The sequence below is a fragment of the Columba livia genome, chromosome 2, assembly GCF_036013475.1.
Source record: "Columba livia isolate bColLiv1 breed racing homer chromosome 2, bColLiv1.pat.W.v2, whole genome shotgun sequence".
Lineage (NCBI taxonomy): Eukaryota > Metazoa > Chordata > Aves > Columbiformes > Columbidae > Columba > Columba livia.
The window spans coordinates 315,836-343,466 of NC_088603.1; the positions used below are offsets into that span (position 1 = coordinate 315,836).

At 56.1% G+C, this 27,631-nt stretch overlaps 2 protein-coding genes and 1 long non-coding RNA gene across 5 annotated transcripts in view; 1 reads left to right on the forward strand and 2 right to left on the reverse strand.

Annotated features, from left to right (window-relative positions):
- The window catches only part of SMARCD3 (SWI/SNF related, matrix associated, actin dependent regulator of chromatin, subfamily d, member 3), a 101,906-nt gene extending 84,543 nt beyond the window's left edge, over positions 1-17,363 (reverse strand). Inside the window, exons 1-2 of one of the 3 annotated variants that reach the window (XM_065054978.1) lie at positions 17,221-17,363; positions 10,923-11,114 (exon numbers count right to left, since the gene is read on the reverse strand). The gene's annotated coding sequence lies outside the window, so the exon portion shown is untranslated. Of the gene's footprint in view, positions 1-10,922; positions 11,115-15,645; positions 15,785-16,602; positions 16,792-17,220 lie in introns of those variants that run through there. The other 2 variants (XM_065054976.1, XM_065054979.1) reach the window with 2 other exon arrangements.
- On the forward strand, positions 15,790-20,504 carry LOC135578780 (uncharacterized). Its single transcript, XR_010470865.1, has 4 exons — positions 15,790-16,214; positions 18,392-18,442; positions 18,562-18,769; positions 19,858-20,504. It is a non-coding gene; the product is annotated as an uncharacterized LOC135578780 (long non-coding RNA).
- Positions 20,505-23,538: 3,034 nt separating this feature from the next.
- Positions 23,539-27,573, reverse strand: CHPF2 (chondroitin polymerizing factor 2). The gene is made up of 4 exons (XM_005510965.3): positions 27,040-27,573; positions 25,880-26,444; positions 25,291-25,473; positions 23,539-25,017 (listed from the first exon to the last, which is right to left on the reverse strand). Exons 1-4 carry the CDS (start codon positions 27,297-27,299, stop codon positions 23,755-23,757), a joined length of 2,271 nt encoding a protein of 756 aa, XP_005511022.2. The 5' UTR covers positions 27,300-27,573; the 3' UTR covers positions 23,539-23,754.
- Between the last annotated feature and the right edge of the window lie 58 nt (positions 27,574-27,631).

Below are 27,631 nucleotides of genomic sequence, written 5' to 3' on the forward strand. Positions count from 1 at the left end.
TGTAAATAGCTGTTTGTAAGCATTTGAAATAAACTAGTCCAGAGTAATGTGGTGTAATCAGAAAAAGAATGAAGGCAAGATTGCCACACGTTGCTGGGTTTGGAGAACAGGAGATCAGGAACGCCCAGGGACATCTCAGGATGTCAACAGCCTGGGTGCTGGTCAGGTTCACAGAAACCCTGCACTGTGACTCGTGTCACACTGTGGAGCATCTGCTGTACCCGAGAGCACTGTGAATGAAACACTCAGCCCTCCACAAACACCAATACAGCACATACTTCAGCTATGCCAAAAGAGAACAAATCCTAAATAGTAACAGCTAAATGAAGAATCACCATCAGATAGGAACCTGTTGTCTGCTTAAGCTCATTTGTCAGTGATTCAGGAGAAAGTACGAAATAAAAATGAATACCAATTAAGATTGCATAAGTCACAAGGAGACAGGACAAGTCATTTATAATCTTACTCCAGTAGTATTGTGAACTTGGAACAAAAACTACATATAAATAGAAGTGTATTCAGAGAGCCTGGAGGAGCAGGCAGAGCACTTGGTGCACGGGATGTGTGCTCTTGGGAAGCAAGGAGCCGAAGGAGAGCGTCAGAAACGTGAAAGACACAACACAGGCGAGCTGCCCAGGCGAAGCGAGGGCTGAGGCGGGTGCGCGAGCCAGGACAGCCCGGCACGAGCGGCCGGGGGACCCCGCGGCACCGAGGTCAACCTGGCACCTGGAACAGAGCCGAAACACAGCGTAAGGGGCCCAACGGGGAAGGAAACAGCAACAGAAACCTTAGAAAAAATCCTACAAAACATGAAGATGGGGAGAAAAGCACAGTAACACCAGATAAGGAAAAGAGCTCAAGGAAGGATTTATAGGTGTACAGAAAGTGACGTAGGAGGCCCACAAAGAAGGTGCCAGGAAGTTACTGGGACAAGGAAGAAGTTAGGGTGAAGCAAGACAAAAGCCAACGTCTAGGACAGCACTGCCAGTGGCTCGGGAGAAGGAAAAACGGCTGCAGCACAGGGAGGTGAGAGACAAGATGTACGAGATGGGACCGACGCCATGTGATGAGGTGAGAGGACACACGGTCAGACCCTCCTGTGTCCCGTGTGAGAGGACACACGGTCAGACCCGCCTGTGTCCCGTGTGAGAGGTGCAGGAGCTGCTCCCCAAATCAACACACACCCCGGGGCAACAACCTCAGGAGCCACCATCCCCGCAGGGTCTGACAGACACGGGTAGAGGTGCACTTGGCATGCCAGGCTGGGGGTTGGACTCGAACTAAAAGATCTTTTCCAACCACAACTCTTTGAGTCTCTTCCACATCCACACGAGTGCTGCCACGCAGGCTGAGCGCTCAGAGCAGGAGGTGCTGAGCGCTCAGAGCAGGAGGTGCTGAGCGTTCAGAGCGGGAGGCGCCGAGCGTTCAGAGCGGGAGGCGCCGAGCGTTCAGAGCGGGAGGTGCCGAGCGTTCAGAGCGGGAGGCGCCGAGCGTTCAGAGCGGGAGGCGCCGAGCGTTCAGAGCAGGAGGCGCCGAGCGTTCAGAGCAGGAGGTGCCGAGCGTTCAGAGCAGGAGGTGCCGAGCGTTCAGAGCAGGAGGTACTGAGCGTTCAGAGCAGGAGGTGCTGAGCGCTCAGAGCAGGAGGTGCTGAGCGTTCAGAGCGGGAGGTGCTGAGCGTTCAGAGCGGGAGGCGCTGAGCACGCGTGGCCAAGCGCAGCGCAGCGGGACGCGGAAGGCACGTCCCTCGCACGGTGCTGCCCCAGGCCCAGCCGTGTCAGCACACAGCAGCTGCTGCCGCTTCTGGAGCGCTGCCCCCCCCCGTTCTGTTCACACCTGGAGAGCTGGGTAGAATCAGCAGAAACCCACAGGTGCTTGGAGGAACTAGGCTGGAAGTTCGTAAGTAAGAAGTGACCTGAAGCACTTACAGAGCAAATAGGCAAGTACTTCTAATATAACCATAAGATCATTACCCACCATAACTAGTGATACTTTTTCTGAGGGACTAAATGTCTTTTGTAAAGACAACGTATTATATTAATGCGTGTTCTAATTTGCGTAACACTACTTCTCTCCACAATTGCCAGTTATGGTACCGTGACAATAAAGAAAGTAAGGATGTCCGAAAGCCAGGTTCTCAGGTTGCGCCAGGCTCTCCCCACCAGCCATCACACGCAGCTCCATTTCTGAAGCCAAAAGGTTCCCCCAAACAAACTGAAACTACTCCCCACCATTTCCTCTTCCTGCTTTTTTCCCCCAAGAGGAGCAAGAGCAGCTGGCAGGGAAAAGAGGGCAAGCTGTCCTGGATGAGGAGAGCTCTCCATATCCACAGCTCTTTTCCCCAACACTTTTTGCACTCTCCGCACGGCTGCTGTTTTCGTTTCCTAATTCACATTTCATCTCAAAACAGCCCCTCCGGCATCTCTAAACGAGCCCAGCTCCAGAGCTCTGGTCGTTCACCAGAGTCCCTGCCCTTCCTGCGTCATCTGTTCTCTTCCTCGCTCCCAGGGCACCGTTTCCCAGCCCCGCGCCGCTCCGCTGCCTCCTGACTTCCTTCAACACGCGCTCCATGTCTTTACCGTACTGATGCAAACAGGTATTTAGCTCCCGGCTGTGCCAAGAGGCAGCGGTGCACAGAACAACCCTGAGCAGCGCAAACAGTGCAGGGGAGTCCAGACGGGACGTGCAGATCGGCCTCCACAGAGCCGGGGAAGCAGAGCAAAGCAAAGCCAAGAGCAGCCACCTGTGGCCGTGCCATCCAAACAGCCGGTAACCGGGCAGAGCAGCTTCAAGTGCAGACAGATCCTTCCTGAAGCATCTGAGAATCTCCCACTCTTTACACCTGGATTGAGCAGCAGATTTCAGAGGGTTCATTTTAATTTTCTAAATGGTGCTTTGTTTGGTACTCGCTAGGTTTGTTTTTCAAATTAAAGTGGAGGACTCTGCCACGAACACCACTCACCACACAGCGGCACAGCTGCTGTTGAGCTGCAAATCCAGCCGGGGGACGCTCCCACCCCCTATCGCACAGCCCTGCTGCTGGGACCACCCGGCACAGCCGCTTCTGCGTCCCTGCGAGGTACCGTCGTCCTCACGCAGCACGAGAGCAAACCCGCGCCGGCGCCTGCTCACGGGGAGCACGTCCCACGCCACGCGGAACGCCCGCCGCGTCGCCACGAGAAACGTAACTGGGCTTGGGAAGTTCTGCTGCCGTTTGGGGAAAACTGATTCTCAACAAAAGTTCTCCTGCCTTCGCTTTTATTCCCATCCGAAGCACACGCTATAAATAGAAACGAAGCATTTTCATATTCAGTTTTATATCAGTGCAAAAGACTGACATAGGCATGGGAAGCCTGTAGAGTTCAGAGGGCTGACACATGAAAAACAAAGTCAAAGATGGGGAATGGGGTTTCAGATAAACTGCTTAACCTCTGTGGCTTTTTTCCTTTAAAGTTGCTTAACAACAAGGACTGACATCTGCAGTGAAAGAAGCCATTATAGTTCACTTTGCTCAGACTGCTAACGAAGATTCTGGAAGAAATCACATTTCTGACACCGTCAGACCTCAGACCATGGCCCACTCAGCCAACACCTAGAGCCAGGTGCTCAAAGACAGACTATGACAAAAATAAATACATCTTGTTTGGTTTGTTGGCTGTTTTGGTTTATTTGGGTTTGGTATTGATGGGTTTGGTTTGGTCTTTTTTCTTTACAACTGTATCAGGTTTTCTAGTAAACACACTCCTATATTGAAAACTTTTTTACTATAAGGGTAGAGCATGATAACCACAGCGCGTCACTGTGAGAAACAGGACACGCTTGTTCCCCCGGTACGATCGCCCTGTTTCCAGCATCCCCGGCTCACCGACAGCCTGCGCCCGGACCACCGTGTCTGCTGGCCAGCGATGGACCCAAAGCCGTGTTTGAGCCACCTGAACCGCAGACACCCCTTCGAGTACAAAACGCTACAATCTGGTCTGGTGTGAGCTTAAAACAAACAATCCAACCACGCACACACACACACCAACAGCCCTTTGTGTTTGTTTTAAGGCTATTGCCTGATCCTTTCATCACGTGTCCATATGTTCTACCGATCTAAGTCCCCATGCTCTGTAAACAGCTGCTGCCTTTCCCCGTGGTGGCCGGCGCCCTCCAGCACGGTGACCGATGCTCTCCAGCACCGTCACCTCTGTCCACCACTTCTCCACAGAACCCCCGCGCACCTCCTGTGGTACAGATCTCTGCGCCTCTCACAGCCCCCAGCACCTTTTCTAGAACTGTTCTAGTTCTGCAGTCGCTGCATCCGAAGCGACACAGAACTGCGCTCGCGCTGCGGGACATTGCAACAACTCCCGTTTCGTTAATTCTCTTCCTGTAATATCTAACATTGACTTTTCCATTGTAATTGCCACTATCTTATAGGTGCTAAGATTCCCCTCCTGAGGCAAAAGAGATAATTTTGACAACAATGTGGCTACGTTAGTAGGATTGTTTCTCTACACATTTTACATATTAATTCACAAACCTTAAATTTATTCTGCCATATTATCACCCAGTTTTGAAGCACCCTTCCCCAATCTTAACAGACAGGTTTAGTTCTGCTACAATGAATAACATCACATTATTCCTGGAGGAGTCCAGCAGAGGGCTGCAAAGATAATCGGGGGTCTGGAGCACCTTTCTGATGAGGAAAGAGTGACAGAAACGGGTCTGTTCAGCCTGGAGGAGATGAGCCGGGACCTTATTGATGCTGATCAACATCTCAGGGGGGGTGTCAGAGGATGGACCAGACTCTGTTCAGTGGTGCCCAACGCCAGGGTGAGGGGCAGCGGGCACAGACTGGAACACAGGAGGCTCCATGTGAACACGAGGAGGAGCTTCTCTGCTGGGAGGTGCCAGAGCCTGGCCCAGGCTGCCCAGAGCGGGTGTGGAGTCTCCTGCTCTGAGACATTCAAACCCGCCTGGGATCCCACATGATCTGCTCTGTGACCCTGTGTGATCTGCTCTGTGACCCTGTGTGATCTGCTCTGTGACCCTGTGTGATCTGCTCTGTGACCCCGTGTGATCTGCTCTGTGACCCTGCATGATCTGCTCTGTGACCCCGTGTGATCTGCTCTGTGACCCCGTGTGATCTGCTCTGTGACCCTGCGTGATCTGCTCTGTGACCCTGTGTGATCTGCTCTGGCGACCCTGTGTGATCTGCTCTGTGACCCTGTGTGATCTGCTCTGTGACCCTGTGTGATCTGCTCTGGTGACCCTGCGTGATCTGCTCTGGTGACCCTGCGTGATCTGCTCTGGTGACCCTGTGTGATCTGCTCTGGTGACCCTGCGTGATCTGCCCTGTGACCCTGTGTGATCTGCCCTGTGACCCTGCGTGATCTGCTCTGGTGACCCTGCGTGATCTGCCCTGTGACCCTGCGTGATCTGCTCTGGTGACCCTGTGTGATCTGCTCTGGTGACCCTGCGTGATCTGCTCTGGTGACCCTGTGTGATCTGCTCTGTGACCCCGTGTGATCTGCTCTGGTGACCCTGCGTGATCTGCCCTGTGACCCTGTGTGATCTGCCCTGTGACCCTGCGTGATCTGCTCTGTGACCCTGCGTGATCTGCCCTGTGACCCTGTGTGATCTGCCCTGTGACCCTGTGTGATCTGCTCTGGTGACCCTGCGTGATCTGCCCTGTGACCCTGTGTGAGCAGGTGGGCTGGGGATCTACAGAGCTCCTGCAGCCCCAGCCAACCTGTGGTTCTGTATTATCAGCTAATTCTTTTTCTTCCTTACCTGCCTCGTCAGAAATTACTCACCGTACGCTGAACACCAACGGGTAACCAAAAGGGCACTCCTTCCGTTACAGAAACTGAACATTTGTCCACCGCGTTCACAGCTCCAACCCAGAGATTCCACTAGTTCAGGTTAGTCCCCTCCAAAGCCAGGCCTGTAGTTTCTTAACGGACCGTCAATTAGTGAAAGTGTATTTTGGTCTTTGTCCTCATTACCCCTCCACTAGCAGGTCTGTGTCTGTGCGGTTTTGAGCACTTCTCCCATTTACTTATTGTCCCTTTTGCACTGAAAACGTCCTCGCCTGCATGCGCTTCCTGAAGAAGAGGAGTACTCCCAGCTTCCACAAACCCTTACACCTGCTCATGAAGTTCACAGAGCACGTGCGGAGGAACAGGCCCAGGCACCAGTATGTGCTGGGGCCACTCAGCCGGGAAGCAGCTTGTCAGAAAGGACACGAGGGCCCTGGGGACAGCGGGCTGAACAGGAGCCATCGGTCCCTTTGCTGCGAAGGAGACGCACGGTACGCGGGGCTGCGCCAGGCAGAGCGTCGCCAGCAGGTGGAGAGGAGGCCCCTCTGCTCGGTACCCAGCACCGGCGCGGCTGCGGCACCGCGTCCAGCGCTGCGCCCGTCCGGCACGGCAGACACGGACGTTCTGGTCAGTGCCACGAAGGGCCTGGTGCATCCCTGCGGTGAGGAAGGGCTGAGGGAGCGGGGGCTGTTTGGCCCGGAGGAGACAAGGCTCAGAGGGGATGTTACTGATCTATATAAATACCCGAAGGCAGAGTGCAAAGCAGACGGAGCCAGGCGGTGCCCAGGGACGGGCCCGGGGCAGTGGGCACACGCTGGCACACGGGAGGTTCCCGGGAACGACAGACACGGTTTTCCCGCCAGGGTGACCGAGCTCTAGAACAGCCCGTGGCGTCTCCCACGCCGAGGCACTGCAGGGCTGTCGGGACACGGTCCTGGGCAGGCAGCTCTGCTCGAGCAGGGCAGCGGAACGAGACGAGCTCCAGAGCACCCTTCCCACCTCAGCCATTCTGGGATGCAGTGATTTCCTGCCCTTCCTTACTGCTTAGGAGGAATCGTCCCTATGGACTATATACTCCCCTTATTAGCTTTTACATTCCTCAGACACCTTGCTGAGAGCATTTTCAAAACACTCAAGTACAACACGCTGACAGGCCCACTTTTGTTCGCATGACCCATCAAAGAATCCTAATCCTGATAAAATGGGGACACAACTGGTAACAGAATAGGAACATAACAGCTGCGGCCGGTCTGCGCACACCCCTGGGCCCCGGGAGGGCTGGTGGTGGCGTTCTTGGCAGCACCACTGGCTCACTGCCCTCCAAAGACAGATCTGGACTACCAAGCACAAAAATGGCACCAGAATTAGGTACAAACCATGTACAGTTACCCCTGGGCTAGACATTTACACTCAGACAAGAACATCCAGAGCTGTAACGTCAAATGTTGGGAGAACAGTCAGAAACTTTGTAAGGAACCAAGTCCACAGCACTAAACCCAGGCTCCACCACCAGGATCCTCCCGTGCGGGGCGGCTTATTGCCAGCGTTAATCGCGTGGGATTTGAAAGACCATTCTAGAGAGATGATTTATTTCTGATTCTATTTATCTCTAATTACAAATAAGCACTATGAAATACCAATAATGTCCCCCGTTTGCTGGCACAAGTTAAACAGTAAATGCAGTTAAGAGTGAAGGTTCCTTTGCAGGGAGCGTTAGTGGCCAGACGAGACTCTCCAGCGTCACTCTGCACAACACAAACTCAGCTCGAATGAAGCAGAGTGCAGGACAGGACTAAGATGGACCCATCCACAGTGCGTGTTTAAAGGCAAAGAATGATCTAAGAACAAGAATGGAAAACACCCCCTAAAGCAGAACATCATGTCTTGAAAAGGGGAAAGTCTGAAAAGAAAGTAGGGACCACAGTGGGAGAACAACCCAAACTGAACTAATTACCTGTGCCACACTGTGGCAACGAGCCAAAGGAGCCCTTGGATTTGCGGGGAGGAGGAGGCAAGGACAGGCCATTTTCTCTGTATACTCCAGTCACCAGAGAAGCCCATGTTGGAACACGAATATAGTGCCAAGCACAATCCAGAAGTCTGAAATATGTCCTGGAAGCAGGTTTTGTCAGAGAAAAATGACTGGGTTTAATATGCAAAAATAATGAATTTATAAATTCTCAATGTTAGGCCTTGCGATTTCACCAGAATAAGACCAATTCCTCTCACACCATCAAAAGAACATTTCCAAATCAAAGGCCACGTGCTTATCAACAGTTCATACAACTTCCCACTTCAGTGCAATAGCTGTGCCTATACATTTGAAAATATAGGACTGGCAAAGCATATTTTCTTCTCTGCGATTTAGGATCTTGAAAGGACCTGGACTGTCTCTAAACAAATTATTTAAAAATTCATGAATGGGCAGAAAACGTGGCAGATTTCAGGGTGAGCGGCAGAAGCCACAGCGCTGGCTCGGGTCCTGAGCAGCCGGGCTGCTCCGGGAGGGACAGGGACGCCCCCGGGGAAACGCGGCTGTCGCTGCCAGGGGACAACCGGCGAACACAGGCACCCCGTGATCGTGAGAACACAAACCAGTAAAGGCCGCTGGACTGTCAAAGGCTATAAAGGAAAAGACAGGAGTTTGTTGTTCAAACACTGGAACTAATGAATAGCTTTTAAAGAAATGGAAGGAAGATCAAAACAGCTCAAAAATTCCTGGGATCCCTGTCCAGCGTTAAGGTGCCAGTGCTGTCCATATATCCAGGTACAAGAACGACCATATCCCTGTGACTTTCATGTTTACTCAGTGAACACCAGAAACATTTGACAAGGGCATCTCAGGCTGTGGATTCACGGAAATCAGACGCACATCACTTGGCGAGCCCCGAGCAACATTTCCCGGACAGGAGCTGCTGGCCACTGTCTACACCGCGAACGCGTTGCAGAGAACACGGCACCAGCTCTGTGAGCTGGGATGAAGCCCGTACAGGTTGTGCTCATTTGCTTGCTTCCGTGCGCTTAGGACACTGCTGTGCAAATGAAAAACCTAGATAGCTCCCATGGCATCACACCGGAACTCTTGATCGTTGACATTTTAGATTAAGAATCGCCACATTCCTGCAGGTGGTTGAAGTGAACACCTCGCCTTCCATCAGGAACCTAAAGGGGTCTAATACATCAGCTCCTCTGATTCCGGCGAGGGCTGTGGACTTTCTGCAGGAATATACGTTACCAGGTACATTCTGCCTTAATTTAACATCAATGGGTTCTTAACAAGTTCGTCAGCACAGAGAACACGGCGTGTGATAGTCACAGAAACGGCAAGAAATGGAGCGGGTATCAAACAGAAAAGGAGAGGATCCTTCCAGATGTCTCCTAGAAAGGGCCTTTTGCCACATCTGCTGCCTGGTGTTCAGCGGTTGTCTTGAACCCACCACCACCCATAAACACAAACTAAAACATAACAAACGCGTCTCCTGGTTAGGACGTTACTGTTCTCACGGGGTTTGCGTCCAGCCTGTCTCCCCAAGCACTGCAGCCGCCCTTTTGCCTGCGCTCTCCCTCTCCCGGCAGCTCCATCCACACCTCAGTTTCCTGTCACCGGGAACCCGAGCCAGAACAACTACCAGACTGTCTAAGAGACACCCGGACTCAGCAACAGCTGCCAACTGGACACAGGCACCCACGGCCTCTGGGAAAGCGTCCAAGCGAACGGTCCGACAATGGTCCCTCAGTCCCTGGACTCGGGATCCCAGAGAACACGCAGCTGAGCACAAAGGCAGAGCAGGGACAGAAACGTAACCACAGAAGAGTCAGTCCCAGAACACCGGAACAACTCCTTCCGATGGGGAGGACAGCGGAACGGCAGGCCCAAGAATGTGGTGGATTTTCTAACACTGTTTGCTCCAAACTGCTGACTCCATCACTGGATCACCGCAAAACTTACAAGGTATGGGGAAGAGCAAAAATGATTCCGCATGTGCCTCATTTCCCGTTCTCTGTCCACACGTCCATCACCACCCCGTTGCCCTGAAAACAAGACCTACCCTGAACACAAGCCCTAGCACGATTTTTCAGGATTTTTGAGGAAGCTTGAGAAATAAGCCCTACTCCAAAAACAAGCCCTAGTTACAGTTCATTAAAAAAGTGAATTTAAATAGCATACAGGCAGCTATACATGTAAAAAAGTAAATATCGTTGGGAGCAAAACTTAACACGAGAGCCTGTCCTGCTCTCAGGGAACAGCGTGGCCGGGGCAGGACGGCTCCCGGGTCACGCGCGGGACGACTGTCGAGCGGTGCTGACTGACCAGCCCCGGGCGGCACCGCGCGGCGAACCCGCGACCGCGCTGCGGCACCGAGCACGACGGCCGCGAAAGGGCCAAGCCGGAGACAGGAACAACCCCAGCGTGTCTTCAAACTTAAAAAAGTTATAACCTAGCCTATCTATTTCCAATGCAAAACAGAACGCATTGTTCTACCAGAGAGTTTACAGTGCCAGTTCAGTGATCTGTGCAGGTGAAAAGGCAGCGATCCGCTTGCGGGAGAAGCGAAGTCCCTCAGAGGCACACTGTGTACTGACCGCGAAAAGAGAGGGACTCGGGCACATATTACCAGGGGGAGCAACAAGGAGAACGGAGCCAGCGGCAGACTCAAGTACCTCATCATGGAGATGGTCACTGCGTATTCAACAACAGCAACCACTGGAGAAGTCCACCAGCCGGGAAGAGCCAACCATGCTAATTTAACCCTGCGAATCAATAACCATCTGACGAGAACTAATCACATTCACTTGTAGCTAATGGAGTGATGAATTATCACAAGGAATACCTGCTACTACTCCTGCTGGCCATTCTGCCCGCTCGCAGGCCTGCTCGTGCAGCTGCGTTCTCTAACGTTGCTGGCTCTGAGCCCGCCTGGCCCGCCCCAGCAGACACCGCCACAGCAGCTGGCGAGGACCCGCTCAGGCCAGCATCAGCAAGCAGGCAGTTCCGGACTTATTTCACAGAATAACACTTCTCGTCAGTCCAAAGGCAACATTTTCCAGTCCCAGTACAAGCCACAGACACGTTCTTCCCACCTAGAACAGGTCGCATTTCAAAGGGCTAGAACCTACCTGTACCGGCCTGGGCAGCTGGTGGACATCCGAGTCACATGCGTGCGGACCAGGGGGAGCAGGACACGTATCCAACAGGATGGGGCAGGGGACCAGGTATTATGTCATGATGAATTAGCAGCAGATAGTCTCGTTGACGTGAGGCAGGAACAGCTCTAGGACAGCAGGCCAAGGACGCATTTGGATCCAGCTCTGAAAAGAGAAAGTACAGCCTGAGTGCGAAGGAAGCAATACACAGTATAAATAAAACTTCCTAGAACAGCACCAGCCCACGTAACACTTCATAAGCAGCACAAATGCAAAGAGGGACGAGCAAGATGGAACTGACGCAGGCTTGGGGACCTCTCTCCAGAGAGCTGCACGCAGACGTGTCCGTGATACGCGGTGGTGCTCCTGCCCACCCCAACAGACCGTTCGGCTCTCGCGCTGGAGCCAGCTCGGGGAAAAGGAAGAAAACATGAAGAAAGCACATCTGCCTGTAACCCATCGGCATGTTGGGGCGTGCTCAGATGAGGACTAGAGGACGGCCAGCCTGGAAGCGACCCCCGCAATTTGCCTGGCCTAACCAAGAAGGAAGGGTGTTTTCCTACACGTTCTCAATTATACTTCTGCCATCAGACACCTCTGGCCACCCTTGGGACAGCGGGCCAGGTCAGGAACTTTCATCAAGTCAACTGGCTTTCATTCTTAAAAGATCAGATCCCCAGAGGATATCAGAACAGTGTTTCAGCAGGTGTTGTTAGCTGCCCCGGTAAGGGGGTGAGAATGTTGCAATGATCCCACAGATTTAGGATCTAGTCAGGCAGCTTCAGTGTCTTCACATTCGTGATCGTTCCCAGAGAAGACGAGCCAGGGTAAGAAGGAAAAGGGAGCTGCTCCTTGGGAGGCGCGAGCAGCTGCACCCGTGTATACAGCACTGCAGCTCCTGACTGCTCTCGAGTGCAGCTCCTGACAGCTCATCCACTGCAGCTCCTGACTGCTCATCCACTGCAGCTCCTGACAGCTCATCCACTGCAGCTCCTGACAGCCCATCCACTGCAGCTCCTGACAGCCCATCCACTGCAGCTCCTGACAGCTCTCCACTGCAGCTCCTGACAGCTCATCCACTGCAGCTCCTGACAGCTCATCCACTGCAGCTCCTGACAGCTCATCCACTGCAGCTCCTGACTGCTCTCCAGTGCAGCTCCTGACAGCTCATCCACTGCAGCTCCTGACTGCTCATCCACTGCAGCTCCTGACAGCTCATCCAGTGCACCTCCTGACAGCTCATCCACTGCAGCTCCTGACAGCTCATCCACTGCACCTCCTGACAGCCCATCCACTGCAGCTCCTGACAGCTCATCCACTGCAGCTCCTGACAGCTCATCCAGTGCAGCTCCTGACAGCTCATCCACTGCAGCTCCTGACAGCTCATCCACTGCAGCTCCTGACTGCTCTCCAGTGCAGCTCCTGACAGCTCTCCAGTGCAGCTCCTGACAGCTCTCCAGTGCAGCTCCTGACAGCTCTCCAGTGCAGCTCCTGACAGCTCTCCAGTGCAGCTCCTGACAGCTCTCCAGTGCAGCTCCTGACAGCTCATCCACTGCAGCTCCTGACAGCTCATCCACTGCAGCTCCTGACTGCTCATCCAGTGCAGCTCCTGACTGCTCATCCACTGCAGCTCCTGACTGCTCATCCACTGCAGCTCCTGACTGCTCATCCAGTGCAGCTCCTGACAGCTCATCCAGTGCAGCTCCTGACTGCTCTCCACTGCAGCTCCTGACTGCTCATCCACTGCAGCTCCTGACAGCTCATCCACTGCAGCTCCTGACTGCTCATACACTGCAGCTCCTGACTGCTCATCCACTGCAGCTCCTGACTGCTCTCCAGTGCAGCTCCTGACTGCTCATCCAGTGCAGCTCCTGACAGCTCATCCACTGCAGCTCCTGACAGCTCATCCACTGCAGCTCCTGACAGCTCATCCACTGCAGCTCCTGACAGCTCATACACTGCACCTCCTGACAGCTCATACACTGCAGCTCCTGACAGCTCATCCACTGCAGCTCCTGACAGCTCATCCACTGCAGCTCCTGACTGCTCATCCACTGCAGCTCCTGACAGCCCATCCACTGCAGCTCCTGACAGCTCATCCACTGCAGCTCCTGACAGCTCATCCACTGCAGCTCCTGACTGCTCTCCACTGCAGCTCCTGACAGCTCATCCAGTGCAGCTCCTGACAGCTCATCCACTGCAGCTCCTGACAGCTCATCCACTGCAGCTCCTGACAGCTCATCCAGTGCAGCTCCTGACAGCTCATCCACTGCAGCTCCTGACTGCTCATCCACTGCAGCTCCTGACAGCTCATCCACTGCAGCTCCTGACAGCTCATCCACTGCAGCTCCTGACTGCTCTCCACTGCAGCTCCTGACAGCTCATCCACTGCAGCTCCTGACAGCTCATCCAGTGCAGCTCCTGACTGCTCTCCACTGCAGCTCCTGACAGCTCATCCAGTGCAGCTCCTGACAGCTCATCCACTGCAGCTCCTGACAGCTCATCCAGTGCAGCTCCTGACAGCTCATCCACTGCACCTCCTGACAGCTCATCCACTGCAGCTCCTGACAGCTCATCCACTGCACCTCCTGACTGCTCTCCACTGCAGCTCCTGACAGCTCATCCAGTGCAGCTCCTGACAGCTCATCCACTGCACCTCCTGACAGCTCATCCACTGCAGCTCCTGACAGCTCATCCAGTGCAGCTCCTGACAGCTCATCCACTGCAGCTCCTGACTGCTCATCCACTGCAGCTCCTGACAGCTCATCCACTGCAGCTCCTGAGTGCTCTCCACTGCAGCTCCTGACAGCTCATCCACTGCAGCTCCTGACAGCTCATCCACTGCAGCTCCTGACTGCTCATCCACTGCAGCTCCTGACTGCTCATCCACTGCAGCTCCTGACTGCTCATCCAGTGCAGCTCCTGACAGCTCATCCACTGCAGCTCCTGACAGCTCATCCACTGCAGCTCCTGACAGCTCATCCACTGCAGCTCCTGACTGCTCATCCACTGCAGCTCCTGACAGCCCATCCACTGCAGCTCCTGACAGCTCATCCACTGCAGCTCCTGACAGCTCATCCACTGCAGCTCCTGACTGCTCTCCACTGCAGCTCCTGACAGCTCATCCAGTGCAGCTCCTGACAGCTCATCCACTGCAGCTCCTGACAGCTCATCCACTGCAGCTCCTGACAGCTCATCCAGTGCAGCTCCTGACAGCTCATCCACTGCAGCTCCTGACTGCTCATCCACTGCAGCTCCTGACAGCTCATCCACTGCAGCTCCTGACAGCTCATCCACTGCAGCTCCTGACTGCTCTCCACTGCAGCTCCTGACAGCTCATCCACTGCAGCTCCTGACAGCTCATCCACTGCAGCTCCTGACTGCTCTCCAGTGCAGCTCCTGACAGCTCATCCACTGCAGCTCCTGACAGCCCATCCACTGCAGCTCCTGACAGCTCATCCACTGCAGCTCCTGACAGCTCATCCACTGCAGCTCCTGACTGCTCTCCACTGCAGCTCCTGACAGCTCATCCACTGCAGCTCCTGACAGCTCATCCAGTGCAGCTCCTGACAGCTCATCCACTGCAGCTCCTGACAGCTCATCCAGTGCAGCTCCTGACAGCTCATCCACTGCACCTCCTGACAGCTCATCCACTGCAGCTCCTGACAGCTCATCCACTGCACCTCCTGACTGCTCTCCACTGCAGCTCCTGACAGCTCATCCAGTGCAGCTCCTGACAGCTCATCCACTGCACCTCCTGACAGCTCATCCACTGCAGCTCCTGACAGCTCATCCAGTGCAGCTCCTGACAGCTCATCCACTGCAGCTCCTGACTGCTCATCCACTGCAGCTCCTGAGTGCTCTCCACTGCAGCTCCTGACAGCTCTCCAGTGCAGCTCCTGACTGCTCTCCAGTGCAGCTCCTGACTGCTCTCCAGTGCAGCTGCCGAGGAGAAGCAGCATTACAGCAGAACAGATGTGAACACGCACAGCTCTCACAGGTGCCAGCTCACACCTGGGCAGGCAGTTAGAAGCAACTGCTCACAGAACGGACAGGCGAGAGGGAAACACGAGCACCACGGTGCCAGTTGAGGCAGTGCTGGTCAGCACCAGAGCAGACAACTCCATCAGAAGCAGGACAAGGATCTCGGTCCAGCAGGGTCAAAATAAGGTGAGAACCAAGAGCAGGAAGAAGATCACGCTGAATTGTGCTAAAACAGAGCTGAAGTCACGGGAGACAGAGCCGGAAGAGCAGTGGCTGAGGCAGAACACGGCAACGGAGGCAGCGCAGGTGCAGCTGGGCTGGGCCAGGAGAGCGCACGGGCGCAGACGGAACATCACTGCAGCACTGCGGAGGAGCCACCAAAGCTGGAAACGGGGACTCTCGCCCTGGCGCAGGGGCGAGGCCAGGCTGGGAGTTCCCTCCTCGCGGACAGAGGATTCTGCCAGGGAAGTGCCTGGTTTCTCACGGCGGTGACCCCACGGTGGCCAGTCAGCTATTGATTGCTCCCGAGGCAGCACAGAGGAACCAGTTCTTTTCAGAAGCTACAGGAATCCCCTGGCTGGGCAGCAGTACGAAACCGGACTGCAAGAAGGGCAGTGCTGACAGCGCCAGGCATGGACACTGCGCCAACACCCCTGATCATGCTGACCAGTGAGGGGCCTTGCTTCCTCCCCAGTCTCCTATTGAATTCTACCTGTCTTTCCCAGCTCCAGCTTGCACGCAGGGTCTCTCCGGCAGCCGCGCTGACAGAGGAGCAGCCCAGGAACAGGAGGGAGCAGCAATCTCCAGCAGCAAGCTCATGGTGCACAAGTGAGATGGTTTGCCCTGTGCGAAGTCAAGATCTTCTGGAAGGCCATACAGAACATCAGTCACCTACTGATACGGGTCGGTTTGTCCTGCAGGAGTATCCAGGACTACGTATCACCCTCTGAAAACAGTGCTGGGGAGCAGCTTAGAGGCAGCAAAATGAATTCTGTCTCTCAAAAGGTGTGACCTCCCGAATGAGGGTTGGTTGTTCCCAGAGCACTGGAGACGGCTGTCAGTGCCAGGACAGCACCGGGTGCGGGTTGTCTCCAGGGACAAAGCGTTAAGGAGATGACCCTCCTCTACAGAGGACCACGCCAGGGCAGGCTGGACAAGTCCCGCTGCCTCCCCCAGGAAAGCCGGTCGCTGCTGAGGGAAAGCGTCCCGCGGGCTGCAGCCCGCATTCGGGAGCGGTAATGAGAACGGGGCTTCCCCTCTCCGCCTGCCCCGCCCCGCCAGGTGGGTCCCTGCGCGCGGCAAAGCCACCGCAGTCGGGACGGGAACGCGAGGGCACGGCTGGGGCAGCCGGGGCCGGGCAGGCGGCTGCCCCGGAGCACCGCGGACCCGCGGGAAGCGCGGAGCGAGCGGCGCGCCCGCCGCCGGGCTGCCGCACCGGGCCCGCGGGAGCCGCGGGAGGGGGCACCGCCGGGCGGCGCGGGGGCCGCCGCCCGCCCCCTGCCAGGCTGCCGGTCCGGAGCGCCGCGCACGCAGCGCCGGTGCCGGGGGCGCCGCTGGCGGGGGCAGTGCCCGGGCGGGGCGTCCCGCAGCCAGCGCTCCCGCAGGTGCCCGGGGCGCAGCCACGGCCGGTGCCGCGGCGGGGCGGGCGGCGGACCCGTGCGAGGCTCACCGTCCCGTCCATGCTGCTCCCGCCGCTCTCCCGCTCGCACCGCGGCCGCCGGCCCGGCGCGCGGCGCGTGCGCACAGCGGCGCGGGGACCGTCCGCACAGCGCGGCCTGCGCGGGAGCGGCAGCGCGAGGCCGGACGCGCCGCCCGCAGCGCCGGGGACGCGGTCCCGGTGCGAGAGCGGCCGCTGCCGCAGCCCGGCCGCGCTCCGCCGCTGCTCCGGCGGCGGGAGGGCGGTGCAGCCGCGGTCCCTGTGCCGCGGCCCAGCCCTGCGGGGGCGGTGCGGCGCGGGGCTCCTCCCGTGGACGGGCGGGGGCAGCCCCTACACCTTTCCAGCCCCTCGGGCCGGCGCAGCCCCGCCGCCCGTGGTCCGCTCCCTCCCGGCCGCCGGCGGCGTCCACAGCAGCCGCGGGAAAGCCGGACAGGCTGCGGGTCCGCCGCTACAGACCGCTCCCGGCGGCACGGCCCACCGCCCCCGCCACCACTGAGCCCTCCACCCGCCGGCACAGACCCGCACCACCACAGCCCCTCACTCGCCAGAGCCCCCGCATCGCCACAGCCCCCGCACCGCCACAGCCCCTCACTCACCAGAGCCCCCGCACCGCCACAGCCCCTCACTCACCAGAGCCCCGCACCGCCGCACTCCCCGCCGCCAGAGCCCCTGTTACCGCCCCGGCTCCGCTGACCCGCGCGCACCGCGGCGCCGCCGCCCCCGGCCCGGTACCGGCAGAGCGCACGCCCAGGCCGCCGCGGGGCCGTAGCGACCGCCCGCGGACCCACCTGGAGCCGGGGCCGCCGCCGCAGCGGGGAGCGGGAGCGGGGCGGGTTCACCGAGACCCCGTGAGAATCCGCGGGGATGGGAACCCCGACAAACCGCGTGCGGGGAGTGAGCGGGGGGAGCTGTGGGGCACGTGGGATATTTCACACTCGAAACCGGCCTGTACTCTGAGTCGCTACCCTGTATTCGCACACTTGTTTTGCACACCCTTCTCTAAGGAGCTTGTAAGTCCCAGGAGGCTGAGGTTGGGTGGTGCGTTGTACTGTGCCATTGTAACGGGAAAGGAAAAGGAAAATGATTTTGTGAATATGCAGCGGGAGGTATGTACAAAGTACGTTTTTGAAGAGTAATTTGAAGAAGTATCAAAGAGAGTCCGACATAAATTGAAGCAGCACTGCAAACAATGAGGGATTAACAGGGGAGTTTTATAGGACAGGCACTGAAAGTGAATAATTTTGCGTGATGCTCTAAGGATCTGTGAGAAAGGGGTGGAAGGAAACAACTCAGTCTAAGAGGAGTATCGGAGGAGCAGAAGCCAAGCGATTCTGCCGACTCCAAGTGTTCAGAAACGCTCTAAATCTGAAAGCTGGAAAAAAGTCTTGTAAAGATTATGAGGTGGATCTGAGCAAGAATACTTTGCTTTTGCTGGGGCAATGTGCACCCCGTATCCTTCTCTGTGTCTGGTCATCCCGTCTGACCACCAGCAGCTCCAAATCCGGCCTGTGGAAGCCCAGCCTGGGCCACCCGCACGCGATGGGCTCGCGCTCCGGGGCGCCCGCGGCGGCTGAGACCTGCGCTGGAGTGAGGAAACAGAGCGTCGGGGCAGCGGCGCCGCGCTGGGGCCAGACAGACAACCGGGCAGACAGACAACCGGGCAGCTCAGGCCAGCGAGGGAGGGGAAACCACAGCAGTTATAGCCCAGTCTGGGACACTGATGGACACCACGAGCAGGCACAATACCTGAGTTCACAACATCTGTATTTATTTTATTTTATTTTATTTTATTTTTTTTAAGGATACCTTTAGCTGGGGACACAGTGGCAGGTCCTTCACAAGTGAGAAGATGGTGAGTCTACTTTAATCTGTTTCTTGAAGTTAAAAATGCAGCTGGGACAAGAGCCTCCTGTGGTTGTAACATACATGGTACATTTATTTCACCGGGATCAGCAAAGTCTGTTCCAACAGGGTAAGCTGCCTGTCTGGGACACCCAAGGGAGCACGTTACCTGAACCAAGGAAGAAAAACCTCCAAGGAGATGGAGCCCAAAGAGAGCGAAGTCGACACAGAAGTACAGGCAGCAGAGCAGGACAGGCAAAGAGCAGCTGGGGCACAACAGGCAGCCGGCCAGGGCGTGCGCTTTCTCTGTCTTGCGAGGTCAAAGACGACAGTCACGGTAATTTGTCTTCCTGGCCAATCCCTGACCCCGTCATAGTCTATTAATTCTGTATCATGATCCTCATGCAGTTTATAACGTGTGGCTGAACTAAAGTGTGTCCTTGAAAAAGATGCAGTCCTTTTTTGCAGATAATAACACAGAAACGGTGATACAGAGTCAAATCGTAAGTACCCTGACTCACTCACCCTGTTCCTGACAGCGCCAGCACTCGGCGCCCACAGAAGACCACGACAATAGCGAGACACACGGGCACGGGCCCCGGACGCTCCCCCGGTGATCTGTGGTTCAGAGCTGCTGTGACAGAGGCGTGGGCTTCGCGTGTCACAGCCTTTGATGGATTGCTCTTCTGCGACTTTCATCCACTATATATCCACAGTCGCGACATCTGAGGCCATGCAGGACCATTAATTCTGCCCACTTACACGTGGCAAGTAATTCCACACGGGCCTCCAATGATTTCTGTTACACACACCAAGTAACTGGTGACATACTGGAAAAGCTACCACTCCGTTTCACTAATCCCCTGCAGAACTAAAAGCATATGTGTGTTTTCAGTTGGAATTATTGTTGCAGTTTAAAGCTGTTAGTTTTGCTGTTGTTGTCCCTTACCCCTGGACAATCAAAAATGTCTCTGATATCCAGCCTTTCTCCTCAGTGAATGTACCTGCACTCCCATCAGATCACCTCGCAACCCTCTAACTGACCAGAGTCCACCACTCACAGCTGGTTTGTGTGGGAGGGACCTCCCCAGCCCCCAGTGCCCCCCCTGCCGTGACAGGGACATCGTCACCAGCTCAGGGTGCTCAGACCCCGTCCAGCCTGGCCTGGGATGTCTCAGGGATGGTTCATCCACCACCTCTGGGTACCTGGGCCAGGCTCTCACCACCCTCAGGGCAAAAGGCCCTTCCTTACACCAAGTCTGAATCTACGCTCTTTTAGTTTAAAACAACTAAACCCAGATTAAAGCCATTACCCGTTACCTTATTGCTACACAAGCTCTGTATCACTGTAAAATACTCCTTCCAACCTTCAGATAAATTCCGTGAACCTCTCACACGTTTTCTTTTCCCCTCTGTTCCCTGCAGGCCTTACACAACTGGCTGCGCCACCCGGGCCCCCTGCTGTCCCGCCGTCGACACGACCTGCTTCCCCTACACCGTCCACCTGTATAAAGCGCTTCTATCGTGTCTTAATCCTAAAATGTGAACTTTACAGCATGGGGATAGCTCTGTATTTTAGTGTCTAAAATAGCGGGTCCTGGGCAAATTAAGCTGCTTGTGCATTAATGCAGTCCGGACTCACCTTTTCTGTTTGCGTGGGGTTTTGTGGGTACTCCTCTTTGGGGAGCGATGTGCCCTCACTTCCCCAAGCACAGCAGTTTGCACTTGACGGCTTTAAGACAAAATCTGTTGGAATAGCCTTACTCTGCTTCACCCTCTTCTTCATTGTTATCCTTTGTTTATGATGGGGTCTCGCTGTACATATTTTTTACATAACCGCAGATTTTATTGGTGCAGATCTTACCTTTGTTTCCAAATCACCCATGAAGCGTCAAACGACCCTGGCTGGGAACTGTCCCCAGGACCCAAACGCCAGAGCTGGCTCCGGTTTGGCACCCAGTCCTTCACTCACACGATTCGCTCGCTGCTCTGTCAGTTTCTGTTCAATAGCTAAACCGCTCTATTAAATCAAAAGGATTTCCAGGGCTGTCTGATCATCTTTAACCCAGCATGTAACTTCAAAGGCTTAAGTCGTTTGCCTGGTCTCACTCACTGTGTAACTTGACTAGTACTAGTAATGCAGTAATGCCAAATACAGCGATTTTCTTATCGGTTAGCGTTTCTGGTTTCAGTCACTTATAGTCTCAGGTTAGGTATTTGTAAAGAGCAATTAACATTCTTCTTGTTTGATGTAACACTGAGTCACTTCGTTCAACACGATGTTTTTCTTTCCTCGTCACAGCATTTCCTTGTTGCGTTTTCAGTTTCCTGTCCCCAGGCCATTCCAGCTCGAGCGTAACTGTGCACACTGACCTGTGCGCCTGTAAGCCGCGAGTCGTTCCTTTCATCCAGCCCAACCTCACCCTGGGACGCAGAGTTACCATCAGTAAGCCAGAATCCTCGGCCATGGGCTCGGCCGTTTGCTGGCAGCATTTCCTGCCTTCCAGACAACAAAGGCAGCTTCCCGCTTCCCTCGGTGTTCTCCCCACACACCAGATACCTTTAGGAGTTTCGTGTTCTGCGTAGCTTCACATCACTGCTTCACGTGCATGACGGGGCGGTGACTCACCAAACAACAACCCATGTTTGTTTTGTGTACATAACAGCACATCAAATCTCACTATCCCATTTCCCATCATTCTCTTTCTTCTCTAATGAGGACTCACTGATAATTCCAGCTTGCCCTATGTCATTTCACAACCTTCTCTGCAGCAGATTGTTCTACATCGGATCTGCCCAAGCGCTACATCCCTTGCAGTTCCACCACCACAGAGGGAGCTTTCCTGACCGTCCACTTACGCGTCTTTATCGGCGTTTATTCTCTGGACCTGGCTGCGTCACGGACTGCTCACTGAGTTTTCCACAGCACCCCACGCCCACTGCCAGCCCTTGCACTTGTGTGATCTGGATCAATGATTCGGGGAATTCTGCTTGGGAATTACACCACATTAAAACCTGGTTTACAAACTCCGCATCCTCTCTGGCACCAGGAGGTTGTAGTTCACGCATCAGCCTCTTCTGTCTTCAAGACGACAAACTCCCCAACAGCCAGGCAAGCAGCAGCAGCTCCTGCATCGTCCTCTCTGCCACTGTGAGCCTGCCTGTGCAGCGGCTGTGCACAGAGGAGCCAGTGACCACAGCACGGGCGACACTGCACGGGGCGACCCCAGGGCACGGGGCGACCCCAGGGCACGGGGCGACCCCAGGGCACGGGGCGACCCCAGGGCACGGGGCGACCCCAGGGCACGGGCAACACTGCACAGGGCGACCCCAGGGCACGGGCAACACTGCACAGGGCGACACCGCACGGGGCGACCCCAGGGCATGGGGTGACACTGCACGACACTGCACGGGGCGACCCCAGGGCATGGGGTGACACTGCATGGGGCGACCCCAGGGCACGGGCGACACTGCACGGGGTGACACTGCACGGGGCGACCCCAGGGCACGGGCGACACTGCACGGGGCGACCCCAGGGCATGGGGTGACACTGCACGACACTGCACGGGGCGACCCCAGGGCATGGGGTGACACTGCACGGGGCGACCCCAGGGCATGGGGTGACACTGCACGGGGCGACCCCAGGGCATGGGGTGACACTGCACGGGGCAACCCGGGTGACACTCGGGCCCATGTTTCTGCACAAACCCTCTGCCAGCGCGGTGTCCCAGTCCTGCTGTGGTTCTGCCGCTGCTGTGGCTTCACCTTCATCTGAAAGTGAGGCAGGAAGTTCCATGAAACGTCCGTTCTGCCTGACGGCAGGAACAGTGAACAGAGCTGTTTTCCTGTGATCCTGTAACAGCTCCAATGGCCAAACGGGAGGCTCTGCTCCAGAGGGGTTCTGCGTGGCCTGCGCGTCAGCGGCCCATTCAACACTACGCCACCTGGGCTCCCTGCATCTCAGGGATGTAAGATGCGTCCCTTCTCTCTTTATAGTGTTAGCTCTAATAAATCGTACCCTAAACGACACCTTACACAGTCACAGTGTCTTTCCTGCTGGGATCACAGCAGATCAACACCTCCTCATATAAAACAACCACTCAGAACAAGAATTTCCTAGCCAGCTTCTCTTTTTCTCACTCTTTGAAGGTTTTCTTAGCAACAAACACGCATCCCAGCAAGACACCCAGCAGAGATTTGACCTCTTCCTATGTAAATATAGTCAAGACACCCATTTCAAAATAAAGACATCTGAGATTTCTATCCAATTTGAAGCAATGCTCCCAACCTAGAATACTTCTTTTGAAGCCTTTCTAATCTTCCAGCATCTCTTCTGCTGACACCAGACCTCACGAGTACAGCAGACACAATCTCTTTCCTCAAACAGCGCTCGTGCCGCGTTGGACGGGGTGAGTCACGCTCACCGCTAATCACGCTGAACCCCCAGGTCCACCTCGGGGCCCGGGACTTCCAAGGTACTGGCTGGGAAGATGCTGGGAGGCTGAAAGCTTTGCAATAAAAACACAGTGGGGCCCTGGTGGACAGGTTAAACGTGAGCCAGCGGCGGCCTGGGAGCGCTGGCACCGCCTGGGCTGCAGAGCAGCGCTGCAGCAGCGACCGGCCCCCCGTGCAGCACCGGGCTCACGGGGACAGACCGAGCCAGTCCAGCTGTGACAACGGCTCAGAAATCGCAGTGTCTGCCACAACAGGGGACGCTGAGAGCTGGGACGGGTCAGCTGGAGAACAGGCTCCGTGTGGCTCTTACCCAGGCACGTCAGTCACTGCTGTGTCAGAAGACAAACAGATGCTCCTCACTGGTGTCCAGTGACATAACAAGAGGCAATGGGTACAGACTGAAATGCAAGAAATTCCACTTAAACACGAGAAAGAGCTTTTTAACTGTAAACGTTAAAAAAAAAAAAGGCATGAATTGAAACACCCAGGGGGTGCAACAACAGCACAGAGAGCAGCGCAGCTGAGCTAACTCCGTTCCAGTACACAGCTCACACTCTGCACCGCAGAACCGCATGGCTTAAAGGTCAACTCTACAGCTTGTTTTACATCCCTTATCCCAGACGCTATGAAGTTTACAAGCAACCACGTGAATCTGCCTGGAAAGAAACCTTTATTTACTTAAAAAACAAACAAACCAGACCCGCGAACCCCACAGAAACAGCCTCTCTCCGCAGCCCAGCCCGGGCCTCGGCCGGGCCAGAAGGTTTTCTCCCCGTGACCTCACGCCCCGGCCCGTGGCAGCGCTGGGAAGGGGATGGAAAGTGCCAAGTGTTAAGGTGCTGAGAAGCTCCTGATGGTTCTGGTCTCTCAGGTGCTGTTGGCCTGTTCCTGCTCGAAGAGGGCCATGGCTAAATGCGAGCGGGACGCGAGCCCCTCCAGGTTGCTGAGCACGCAGCGGTGGTACAGCTCCTCGCTAAGCCGGGGGTTGCAGCTCCTCAGTGCGTATTTCTGCACTAACCCGGGCTCCACGGCCCTGAACAGATGCAGACCCGAGTAGTGCAGGAAGACATCGAACACCTCCATGCTCTCCAGCACCTCATCTCGGTCCAGGATATCAGCTGCTAGCTTGGTACGCGCCGTCATGTAGTCCGAGTTATAAAAGCAGGCCTCGGCAAAGGAATGTCTGTCGAAATGGCCGTCCCTCAGGAAGTCGGTGCCGGAGGAAGCCGTCTGCTCCCCGCGGTACACCAGCGCAGGGTTGAACTCCTGGAAATGCACTGGGAAGAACACCTGCCAGTTGCTGATGGTATTCATACGGCAGCGGTTCAGGAACTCCATGTTGATTTCTGTCCACACGCTGGCCAAGAAGAACAGTGTATCCACAGGGTGCTTCTTGGAGACTATATCCATGAGTTTCACTTGCGATGGCACCTCCGTTTTAACGCTAATCCAAGGGATTTTAACTTCTGCATAGCGTTTCTCCAGCTCTCCTACCATGGCTTTGACTCCAGCGAAAACATCCACCTGACTGACTCGCTGGGCGTCATAGGGATGGTAGATGAACAGCAAGGTCAGCAAGGCATTATCGTGTGTGTCCAGCGTGTTCATAGCAAACATATCCAGGAAGTTCCCCACAAAATCCAGCTCCTGCACTGTCAGGGGAAGCACCAGTTGCACCTGCGTGGCCTCTGTCACATATGGCATGGGAATAATTTCCACCTTACTTAGGGGCCGCACCAAGCTCACTCGTTTTGCCAGGACGTGACTGTGTCCCTTCTGGGTCACAGCCTCCAGCAGCAGGTCCAGCGTGTACTCCATGCCCCGCGTGGGGTCGAAACGCCGATAGCCGTTCAGCAGCTGCCGCTTGCTGAAGCGCAGCAGAGGCTGGTAGCGACTGTTAAGCTGCTCAAGTGCAGACTCAATGATTTCGCTGACATCTGCCTTGCTGGCTCCAGAGAGCTCGCACTTGGGGGAGCCGTCAGGGCAGGAGAAGAGGTGCTGCTCAGTGAAGTAGTCCCAGCTGATTACCTCAAAACGCGATTTTGGAAGGAATGGGGCATTAATGCCCACAGGCCACGTCAAGCCTGCCTCACCTGCAGGGGTCAATGCCGTCAGGTTCCTGATCTGCATCTGCGCAAGGAGAGAAGGCACACTGATCCCCAGCGCCTTCTCCAAGAGGTCCGGTCCTTCTCCCACCCCGCCTGCCTCACCACCCAGAACCGCATCACAGCGGCGGTTTTGGGTAACGCAGTGCCAGAAGTGCTGCTTCTGAGACACAGGACTATATCCTGCGTCTGGCCGAGAGTCACCTACTAACAGCAGCAATAGCCTTCCTTCACTCTGCTGAAGGAAAAGGAAACCTGCTTGGCCAAGGAGCTTTTGCGGACACCCCTCCCCACATACCTGGAGGTCCCGGATCTCCTGGTAGGTTCTGTCCAGCTGGATCCTGCTGAAGTGCTTGTGCAGCCGGTACATCAGGGTCACGTCAGAAACAGGGTGCACAGCAAGAGCTGCTTGGAACTCCTCCTCTTCTTCCTTCTCCGGCTCAGTATTTTTGGCCAGTTCGTAGGTGTGATAATGCTGGCCCTGAAGTGGACAAGAGCCAGAAAGACTGGTCACAGAGCAGCCTTCCCTCAGCCCAGACACATCTTTGCCCCTCCTTCCACGCTGCCTGTGGCCCCCACAGACAAAATATAAGAGTTGCCCCTCCAACCCTACTCCCTGTACCATGTGCCCACTCGCTTCTTGGTACCAGTGTGCCCTTCATCCGACCTGCAAAAGCCCGTGAATCAGCATCTGCCAGTAGGCTGAAAGTTAAATACTGCATGTGCTCTCTCCCCCAACATCTCCCCCATGCTGTCACACAGCCCTTTCTCCCTCTGTAACTCAGGGAGGCTTACGGAACAGCCCCTCTGGTATGCAGCAGGGAACTGGTAAGGACACAGGTTCAGTCAGGCTCCGCTAACACCAAACCCCGAGGCGGGAGCAGTACCTGGAGCTGGGAGACACACGTGATGCCAAGGAAGTCGATGATGCAACGTCCCAGCCACTCATCTGGCCGCACGCTGAGGATCTCGTTGCGGCAGCTGTCCAGGTGCGGGTGCAGCTTCAGCAGCAGGCTGCGCGAGATCAGGTACCCAAAGCCGCCGTGGCAATAGCGGGCCTGCTCGTCCCCCCCGATAAACTCCTCCGCCCGTCCCAGGTACACGTCTTGGTTAATACTGAGGTGCGTCACCAGAGCCTTGACCTGTTCAGCCTGGGCGTAGGTGTCATCCTGCATGATGTAGAACCAGTCATAGTCGGAGCCGAAGTGCTGATGGATGTAGCGCACGGTCTGGTACATGAGCCAGATGGGCCGCTCGTCGCCGTGCGCCACCAGCACCATGCCGTGGGGCACCTTGGCGCCGCGCAGCCCCGCGAAGTACAGCAGGCGCGGGAAGTGATGGGCCACGGTCTTGTTCACGGCCACTGCCAGCGTGTTCAGCGTGGCCTTGGAGGTCAGCACGGCCACAAACAGCCTCTCGTGGAACCCCAGCTCCGTCTGGATGTAGCGGGTTCTGTCGAGGAAAGACACGCGCACATGGCAGACAGCTGGACGACAAAAATCGAAGGATTATGGCAACGTGGGACAAGCCTTTTTCTGCTAGTCTACCAACGGTGAACAGTCAAGCCTAGAAGCAGAGCTTTAAGAAAAGACTCTTGAGCAAGAGTCGCATCTCGTAAAAACACTTCAAGGAACCTACAACCTCGCACCATTTGTGTGAGCTAGGAAACTGTGCTAGTGCAAGTAAACAAAAACACAGAGCCAACCACTTGCAAATTACATACAGTGTCATCACCTGCTCGAAGTTTTCCTAATGGAATGCTTAAAAGGTTTTGAGGAATAATTTAATACATAACTCAACAAGCTATAAAAGAACAAATATTCTCAGTCTTCCTGGACGTTTTTGTTGCCTTTTCTTCTTAAATCAACAGGTTAGACACTTCTCTCGCACCCCTTTAGGGCGGCACGTTCAGCCACTCCCCGCTGCCTCCTGCTGCCCCTACAAAGAACTTCAAACAGCACGTTCCACTTCAACCTGCTGGTCTCCTGTAAGGCTGAAACCCCAAACGCGCCGCGCGCGGTCGCTGCCCTCGAGGAACAGCCCTTACCTGAGCACCTTCTTGTACGGCTTGTTGGGGTCCCGGTAGTACGGGACGATCCTGGGCCTGAACTCCTCGGGCCCCGGGCCCGGCCCCGCCGCCTCGGGCCGCGCCCCGCCGGGAAGCGCCCCGGGCCGGGCCCCCGCGCACGGCTCCGCGCCGGGCCGGCCCCAGGCGGCGCGCAGGAGGCTGAGGCTGCAGCCCAGGGACAGGCCCAGCACCAGCGGCAGCACGGGCCGCAGCGCGGCCAGCAGCGCGGCCGCCCGCATGGCGGGACGGGCTCACGGGGCCGCTCCGCGGGACATCGCCAGCGCGGGGCCCTGCGGGGCGCTCAGAACGCGGAGGCTCAGCGGGCCCCTCAGCTGCGGACGGGCCGGCCCGGAGCTGCGAGCCCGGCGGAGGCCGCGGGTCCCGCCCGGCCGCGCTCCCGCCGCTGCCACCTCAGCCGCCGCATCGCGACCCCGGCGCTTCCGCTTCCCCTTCTGTCTCTGTGGTGCGCCGGCAGCCGCTCTGCCTGCTGGCGCCGGCGCCTCTATGGTACCGCGAGCCGCCGTCCCCCACGCCCTCACGTCTGCCCTCGCGGGAGCGGGGGGCGGGGCCT